Here is a 9,370-nt window from a genome sequence, read left to right as displayed (position 1 = left end):
TTTGGGATTTCAGTATTTTGGATATGTGCAATGTATATAAATAAATAAATAGAATATATACAGCCAGGCTCAGTGGTGGAACTCTTGCATCTGACTCGAATGGCCATGGGTTCAAACCCTGCTCCAGAACTTGAGCACAGAACTTAGACTGACACTTCAGTGCATTTTTGAGGGAGTGCTGCATTATCAGAGGTGCCGTCGTTCAGATGAAATCTTAAACCGAGGCTCTCTGTTCAGGTGGAGTAAAAAGAAAAATCCATGTTTCTATTTGAAGGAGAGCAGGGAGTTCTCCATGATGGCATGGCTAATATTTATCCCTAAAACTAAGGATGCCAAAACAGATTAACTGGTCATGTATCTCATTTGCAGTTTGTGCGACCTTGCTATGTGCAACTTGGCTGCTACTTTTTCCTACATAGCAACTGTGAATACACTTTAAAAGTAATTCATTGGCTGTGAAACACTTTAGAATATCCTGAGGATATGAAAGGCACAATACCCTTCCCTTCCCTGAATATGTTTGATTCACTATTATCAACTTATACGGGTGATTGTTAACTTTGTTTAATTATGTTCGGTGCTTAAATACTGTTCATACCATTAATTTTCTGGTCTTAAAGGCGTCCTGTTTTACCTCTCAAGGTTGGTAATGCTTTGCGTAGTTTATATGATTTTGGTCAGTTGTTGAACATGTTGGATTCAGTAATTCTACCATTAGCTCTACTATTAGCAGCTTTCTGTTGGCTTGATGAACTGTATTTTTTAGATAACTCCATAACACATTTTCGATATGTAAATATTTACATGGAGTTGTGTTTATAAAAAGTCTGCGTTCTAATATGTAAGCATAGGCAAATGATCAAGTACATGTAGAAATTTTGTTGGAAGGTATGTGTCTGTTTTGACACTTCCATTTAACTTTATTTTTTCAGTGTCGATAATATCACCTACTTAGTGGGAAAATGTTAACATTATTTAATTTATTCTGTGTTAAAATGCTGCTCATACCATTCATTTTCTGATCCTGAAGATGTCCGATTCTACTTGACCTTGACCTTATTGGGATTGCAAAGCAATATGTACAGCTGGAGTTGTCCGCATTTGCTCTGGGTTGTCTGCTACTTATCCCTTATTCTGAGAAAAGGAAACAACAAATACAGGTGTGTGGTTTTGAAGCCGTAAGTATTAACAACTTTGTGCATTCTTGTCCAATGGAAACAACTAAAACCAGAGGTATATTGCTTTTCAATAATGAGTCAAAACATGTACATGTAGAACTGACCAAATTAATATGGTATCCTTAATATTTTGATACATTTTGTGTAACTTGATTTAGACTAGAGCTGCTGAGTCATTTATTTTATGTTTCTAATTGATTAAGCTAATAGAATTGAATAGATGTCACATTGCCTTTATGGTTTGTTTTGTTTTAATGATCTGTCTGGTGATGTGTGACCCCACCTCTACTTTAGAAATATTAAGCTTCAGGTATTTACCTATTTACATATTATAGGAAGTATAGTGTTCGTCATTTTGTTTAATATTGATCATTTTGTTGCAGGGATTTCTTTTGTCAGTTGATTCTGTGACCCTTTTGCATCAAGTTATAGATCACATGACAACTGGAGAGGTTGCAGGATATGCATCCAAGGTAAGATGGCTTATTATACAGAAACAAAAAGTGCTGAAACACTGAAAATGCTGCATCTGTAGAGAGAAAAAGATAGGTTAATGTTTTGGGCGCTATCCATCAGACCTGAAAAATTAAACGAACAAGCCTTTTAATCAATATTTTGTTTTTCTGATGCAAACTGTCTGATTACTAATGTTAAGCTTTTGTCTGATATAGCTGTTATTTAGATGGATTAGTGGTCATAGTGAATAATTTAATCCACTGCATCTTTGAATAGCATCAAACAGCACTAAAGGGAGGTACTTGACAGTGAACTGAAAGTGGCAGGCATGGATTGGTAGTGGCAGTAGAAGATAAAACTTGGGACCAAATTAGTGGTTGCAATAGCAGGACAGACTCGAATAGCACTAACAGGCAGGACTCGGGAGTTGGCAAGAGCGGTACAATGCTGAAGCCAAGGCTAAAAATCATTAGTAATACATGACTGGAAGAAGCTTTTAATCAAATATTGCAAGAACTCAGAGCTTGTGAATAAAAGGCCCAGATCTCGAGTCTCCTGTTAACTTGGCAAGATCCTTTCCATACCAGCGTGTTCCAGGCTACTTTTCAGCCTGGAAAATGCAGTAAAATGGACCTTTGTCACTATTTCATTATTGATTTGTGGGACTTATTTTAAACAGTAGTGTTCATGGAAAGGTGAGTACCAAGAATAAAGTATACCTGCCCTTGCATTGACATTTGCCTTTAAATTATACTGTATTATGCACTGCCTTCTCTTCTTCCTTTGCCTTGGTCCAGTTATCCGGCCAACCTCTAATCCGACTTGACCTTGAACACTGCACATGGTCTTGACTCCTCGTGTTCGACACCACAAAAGATTGATTAGTGGTAAAGAAAATTACACTTGACTCCCACTTGGTCATATTCCTTGTATTACTGCTTAGAAAACCATTGAATTTTACTCTGATATCTATTTGAAAAACAGTCTGGCAAAGGTTCTTTGATTTCTTTAATAGCAATAACAGAACAGGGTGAGAGTGTTATGTTACAAAAGCAAAATACTACGGATGCTGGAAATCTGCACTAACAACAGAAAATGCTGGAAACACTCAGTGGGTCAGGTAGCATCTGTGGCGAGAGAAACAGTTAATGTTTCAGGTCGATGACCCTTCATGAGAACTGTTATGTTAATTGACTTCTATATTTGACATCATTTGCCTATGTTGAAGAATTACATTTAATATTTGCAGGGCAAAAGTGGCATGTGTATTAATTTACTTTTTATAAATCCAGAATATACCAGCCAAAATAGATGGTGCTTCCATTAAACAGGTGCTAATATGTCTTTTTTTTTGTTTTAACCTGTGAAGATTAAAGAGTTGGCGTTAGGCAGCATTGCAGACAAGAAACAGTATGAGAAGCTTATTGGGACAAAATTCTTTCCTTTTCTGAAGCAACATATGATTGACAACAAACGCGTGAAAGAATTGGTGAATTACCTTGTGCATAAGAGCTGGTAAGTTTAAAAAAAATGAGTAGCACTGTATAAATGGATGATATTTCTCATGTCATATGAAATTTATTGATTTTATTTGACCGACACATCAGTAATGATTCAAATTCTTTCTTGCTATTTTTTGATTTGCCTGTTTCTTGCTGATGTTAGTTAGGTGATCTGAATAGGACTGCTGATCTGGAAATACCCCTCAATCTTGGGGGGACACTCTGATCCAAAGGAGGGGGGGAAATCTATGATCAGTCCCTCCAGCTCTTTGGCATAGTATTATAGAACCATAAAATTTTACAGCATATAGAGATCATTCGGCCTGTTGTACTTGTGCCTGACTCGCTGAAAGAACTATCCACTTAGTGCCATTCTCCTGCCCTTTCCCTATACTTTAAAAAAAAATTTATTTATCACATATTTTCCACATTCCTTTTAAAAGCTATTATGGATTCTGCCTCTACCAGTATAATCCTCTTGCGTAAAAAAGAACAGAATTCTCTTATCCTCTCCCTTCGTTCTTTGGTGATCTTAAATTTATGCCTCCTTGCTTCCAACTCATTGACCAACAGCAACAATTTTTCCCTACTTTCTTATGGAAACCCTTTTATAATTTTGAACATTTCTATTCGATCTCCTCTTAACCTTCACTGTTGTAATGAAGAATCCCAGCTTCTTTTGTTTCTCCTCATAACTAAAACCTCTTATCCCTAGTATCATCTTAGTGAATCTCTTCTGTGCCATTTCCATGGCCTTGACATCCTTCATAAAGTAGCAGACTCAAAACTGGACAAAATATTCTAACTGAAGGCTGCCCAATGATTTGAATAAGATTAGCATTAAGTCTTTGCTTTTGTCGTCGATATATCTATTTATAAAACCTCTCCACTAGCTCAGTAGTGATATTGTAAGACCTATTTCTCTGGAAAATGGGAAAATAAATCGCTCCTATTTTTCACCTCTGGCCACATAGCACCTATAACAAAGAATTGGTTAACCTGCCTCCAGGCCTCCATCAATGATGCTCTGCGCTGACTACTTTGAGGTGTGCAAGAGCAGCTTGAGAACCACTCTCCATTCCTTAGGTGTGCATTTGGTGAGATTGAGAACCTTTAAACTGTCAGCACATTGTGGTGAAGAACACTGATAGGATTTAGGATGTATTGCTCAAGGGATAGAGCACAAGTTCCAGGAAGTAACAGATAACTAGTACAAAACACTAGTCCACCCTCACCTTGAATATAATGTGCAGAGTGGAGAAAGTACCATGGGGGAAGTCCTGGCACTGGGATTCCAAGAGTGGCAACAAATTTGATCCAATGGGATTGAGCACTTGAGCAATGAGGACAAAAATAAGGGTACCAGCGATGTTTATATTGGCAAATGACACTTGGAGGTAACCTTTTTTCAGTACATCTAAGCTCTTTTAAGGGAACAGGTAAACTGGATCCCAGACTGATCCACATTAACACCAGCTGTAAGATAAGGGGACATGGTTTCAAACTTAGACAGGAAAATATGAATTCACACAAGATTTAACTACTTCATGCAGATTCTGGTGAATGTGAATAGCCTATTTTGCATCCACCAGACTTGGCATTACTAGCTGTTGGGGAGGGTAGTGCATGAGTCTGCACTGTAATGGATCAGACGAACTTGATCTTTTCTTGCCTTTCTTATATGTTTGTGTCGGGTTGAGCCTGTACCCCACCTCAGCTGTGATGCTCCAATGTGCTCTGTCACAATGCTATACAATGGTACATTTTATTAAAATAAAAACATGAATTATACATGTAATTTAGCCTTCCTTATTGTCAAAATAGGTGCTTGAAATGGTGGCTATGTGTGATTCGATAATTGTGTCCAGTGTGCACATACACTCCAAAAGTAATCATTTTTCTTCATTCATATCACATACTTGTAAGTGATTCAATTTTACTCTTGCAGCCTGAATGATGCTGTCTCTGTGGTAATTGAATATCTACGGCATGAAGGAAGACCCATCGAATCAAACATTTCTCCTGTTGCAATTTTGAAGGTACAGTATATTTTTGAAGTATATTTTGTGGGGTTTTTTACAAAATATTGTAATATGCACTACTTTCAGTAAAACCATCCTCATGTTGTGCAACACTAATGTAAAATAGGCATTCAAGTAAATCACAGGATGACACCAGTACCAGGCAGTACCCATTAGGGGAAATATTTGTATTACTAAAGGGTTTTTTTAAAATAAAAAGACATTGTAAAATGAAATGTTTCAGACTTGGATGATGTAATGGAGCCAAGCTACTACATAATAGAATGAGGGGAAGTCGATTTGTGTCTTTGATTTCCTTGCAACTTTATTGAGATTCTTGGTCTCAGCCTTGTTATTTTGAGGAGGTACCAATTGGAGGCCAGGCACTTGCTGATTGGAAGGGGGCGATATCCTGAGCTACTTATGTACACTTCCAACCACCAGTTGGAGTGACGTAGAGGCATGTGAGTGAACAAGTCACCTCTTGGCATGGGGTATTACATGTTACAGGAGAGATGCAGGAAACGGGATCGGGGAGCTTCCCTCATGGTTCAAACCACTACATGGTGGTCGAGTTATACAGTGCAGTAAGGTTCAAGGTTTAATCCTGGCCTGTACTGAATTAGCTGATCCCAGCTGACGAGTTGTGGGGAACAGTTAGCCTTGGTGATCATGCGCTGGATGAGAGGAGTTCCTGCCCTGAGAGCTATGCAGTGACTCCTTTTGGAAAGTGTCTGTACATGCATATATACATATGATGGGTGAGGACAGGATCAGACGCAGTTGTGATGCCCTGCATAGCCAAATAGCCTGTTTAAGGGTACACAAAGAATGGATACTTGATCGAGCTACTTGGAGGGCTGCTGTCGCCTGTGGAAACATGGATCAGAAAATGCCTTAAAAATAAAGAAGCGACCCTCTTTTTAAAAAAAAACTAAAATTGTTGCATAACTTTTAATTTTATTTTTTTAATTCCTCCAGGAGTTTCTTGATGAACAGAAGTAGAATAACCAGAGTAAACAACACAGTGCTTTAACTAAAAAGTTTATTTTGCCTTCCTATGGAAAGATTACTTTACCGAAAGTTGTATTAGCATTTTGCCACTTTCTAAGTAATCGTCCTTGTGTATGTTGTAATGTTAAACATATATTAATATTAACATTGTAGTAAAATATGATAAATATTGTTAGATCAGCCTCACTCTGGGCTATTTACTAAACAGAACAATGAATAAATATGAAATAAAGAGTTGAATTTTGAGTACTCCTGCTTATAGGAACTTTTTTTTCGAAGTGGTTTCACTTATGGGTAGAAAAGATTAAAATGTGTACATATGGGGTTGCCAACAAATGATGTGCTGGGCATCCCCTGGGTAAATGCACCAACTGACATGGTGCTCAGCCGTACAGAACAAGTGGTTTCGAAACTGATCTCTGTTCTGTGCTGAGTTTAATATTCTCAGCTGGGTGACTGTGCCGGTAATACAATTGGTCTCTATGCCCAGGCTCGGGAGGGGAAAATCAATCCAGTTCCTGTTTATGGTTACTGTGTAGTGATCCCGTTGTAAACTGCACAATGTTTGAGACAGGATCAGGCTTGACGTGGACAATGTACCTGATGGTTGTTGGCAACTGTGGAACTACACCTCTTCAAAAATTGGCATCCTGAGAGATGGACAAGAAGGAGTAATGTGCATGTGGTCTATCAGCTCAACTGCTGTTTATCCAACTTTAGGTTTATAGAGCTACATAGTTGCACATCTACCAACTTGCTCTCAGTTGTCCATTATTGAATGGCGGAGCAGGCTCGAGGGACTGTATGGCCTACTCCTGCTCTTATGTTTTTAAGATAAACTCTGTTGACTTATGCAGATGGATGGAACTGCTCCCAGTCTGTTGTTTATCTGTTTAACATGAGATTTGGCCAGCCATATGCAAAATTTGCCAAGTACATTATCTAGTATGTGGAAAAGAAACCGTGGAATATTTGAAAATCTCTTTAGGTTATTTAAAACATGATTGTCCAGTTAGCACTAACAATATAAAATGGAAGAATCACATAATTCTGATAATCAACCTTATTTTAACTGTTGCTTAAATTAATTGTGCACTCAAACTATTTACTTTTCTGAAACAGTTTACATTTCTGATACAGCTTAAGACCAGTAAAATGCAATAGGAAAGATGCACATGCTTTTTTTTTGAAGAACAGCAGAAAGTATTGTAAATAAGCTAATTTTTTTCTGTAGCAAGCTTCATAGTAAATGTTTAATGTGCTTGAATTAAAAACAAGTTACAATGCTAAAGGGAAATTCCTAAATTGCACTTTTTCTGCTTATACTTTGCATTTTGAAGTTATCACCGTTTTCAATGGCAACTATACAGTGACAAATATTTTTGTGTATTAAATGTTTAAAGACAAGATACAATAGGATTATGAAAAATTACGGTTGATTAGTTTTGCTGGCATTTAGTTTGTTCAATTGATGTTGGTTAATGGGTTTTTCATTTTATTTGTACTTTTTATATTGAAAAGCAAAAATGCACATTGTCTAAGGTCAATTGTACATTACAGAAATATGCTATATAACAAATTCCACCTGTTTGTACATACAAATAATGAAGGCCTTGTATAGTCCAACCCAGGCAAGGGTTATGTGGTTGGACATGAACGGTGGAGTCGACATCTATTGCTCTTGAGGTGGGCAGAAATCGACAAGAGTCTGCAGGGGACTAGGAAGATGCCTCACACTACCTGCCACAGTTCGATCTCCGGTTGCAGCCCATATATCGTTCACACCAACTGTCCAGTGTTCCACAGGTCCTCTGCAGGCTCGGTGGGGATGTTGTGCAATGCTGCCTTCCTGCTCAGAGCAAGAGCTGCCGACAGGTTTGCGTTGCGTTATTTTTTTAATCACACAGCTCAGTTCAAATTCAGGTCGGTTATCCATGCTATATAACTTGAAGCTGTTGTTCGCCCATTTATGATTTGTTTTCCTTATACAAGTCTGTTACTGTTGGTGTCAGAAGTACAAGATGAGTTTCCAGGTTTTTTCATTTCCATCTTATGTGAACTCTTTCGATGAAAAACGTTTTTAAATTTTGAACTCGAAAAGTAAAAGACAATTGGATCAAGCATGCTGTTAATGTAAGTTAGACAAAGCATAATATAAAATCCCTCAACAGCAGCCTTGTATGCCGTGCTAGTTTCTGCCTTGTTTGATGGTATTAGCAGCACAACTAGTCTACCAATGTTGCTGGGTAGAAAACAGAGTATGAACACTATTACAACAGTTATCACAATACGTATAGCCTTTTTATATTTTCTTCTAGTTTCAGTTTTCTTGTGCTGAAGTTTTGAAATGATTGAGAATGTACAAAAGAGGATAACACAAAGTGGTGCTACAAACTCAACAACAAAAAATACATCATGCCAAGTTGCAGCAACATTGAAAGAATCGTACAAGTTGAAACTCTCACAGTATGTAAGGTTCTTCTGCTCAAACACATGAGTTTCGAAGAGAAGGTATGAGGTCATTAATATCATTAGAGTCCATATGAAACTTACTCCCACTGCAGCATATCTTTGTGATAAAGAGTTTAGTTTATGGTGAGGATGAACAACTTTAAAATAGCGATCTATTGCCACAAGTGTGAGGAATGCAATGCTTCCTGCCCGATTCAAAGACACCATAAATAACAGCACGCGGCAGGCGACATCTCCAAAGATCCAGTTCTTTTCGTTTACATAGTAAGCCAGTCGAAATGGTAAGCAACACATCAAGAGAAAATCTGCTATCGTCAAATTAAACAAATAAATAGTACTTGGTTTCCAAGGTTTCATCCGAAACCAAAAGATCCACAAAGCAATTGCATTACCAATGGATCCCAGAATGAACTCCACCAATAACAAGGGTATTGCGACCTTTATCAATGTTGTTTCGTCAAATTCAATGGAGGCGTTCATTGTTGCACTGTTGTGTTGAGAACAGTACTCTGAATTGTTCCACTATGAAGAAAAAGCTAAAGTAGCATATACTTTTTGCTGCCCAACCAGTTCCTTATTAACAGGATGTGTGATGCAAATAAAATGAAAATTCTGCTCTTTCACAATGATGTACAGTAGGTGGACAAAATGATTTACAATAACCTATACATGTGATACTGGTCAATGTGCAGTGACTTATTGTAAAACTGTGTGGAATTATAGAAAT

At 37.6% G+C, this 9,370-nt stretch overlaps 2 protein-coding genes across 2 annotated transcripts in view; one reads left to right on the top strand and one right to left on the bottom strand.

Annotated features, from left to right (window-relative positions):
- Positions 1 to 6,413, top strand: part of kntc1 (kinetochore associated 1) — a 120,968-nt gene extending 114,555 nt beyond the window's left edge. The window contains exons 60-64 of the mRNA XM_068005764.1: positions 1,031 to 1,160; positions 1,562 to 1,651; positions 3,004 to 3,149; positions 5,085 to 5,175; positions 6,139 to 6,413. Of these exons, the coding sequence (XP_067861865.1) occupies positions 1,031 to 1,160; positions 1,562 to 1,651; positions 3,004 to 3,149; positions 5,085 to 5,175; positions 6,139 to 6,162 (481 nt within the window). The 3' untranslated portion in view covers positions 6,163 to 6,413. The remainder of the gene's footprint in view (positions 1 to 1,030; positions 1,161 to 1,561; positions 1,652 to 3,003; positions 3,150 to 5,084; positions 5,176 to 6,138) is intronic.
- A 1,741-nt stretch (positions 6,414 to 8,154) lies between these two features.
- LOC137342439 (hydroxycarboxylic acid receptor 1-like) lies at positions 8,155 to 9,123 on the bottom strand. Its single transcript, XM_068006356.1, has one exon. It carries the CDS (start codon positions 9,121 to 9,123, stop codon positions 8,155 to 8,157), a length of 969 nt encoding a protein of 322 aa, XP_067862457.1.
- Between the last annotated feature and the right edge of the window lie 247 nt (positions 9,124 to 9,370).

The sequence above is a fragment of the Heptranchias perlo genome, chromosome 25 (assembly GCF_035084215.1).
Source record: "Heptranchias perlo isolate sHepPer1 chromosome 25, sHepPer1.hap1, whole genome shotgun sequence".
Lineage (NCBI taxonomy): Eukaryota > Metazoa > Chordata > Chondrichthyes > Hexanchiformes > Hexanchidae > Heptranchias > Heptranchias perlo.
The sequence above is the reverse complement of the archived record's forward strand: the minus strand, read 5'-3'. Positions and strand labels throughout refer to the sequence as shown.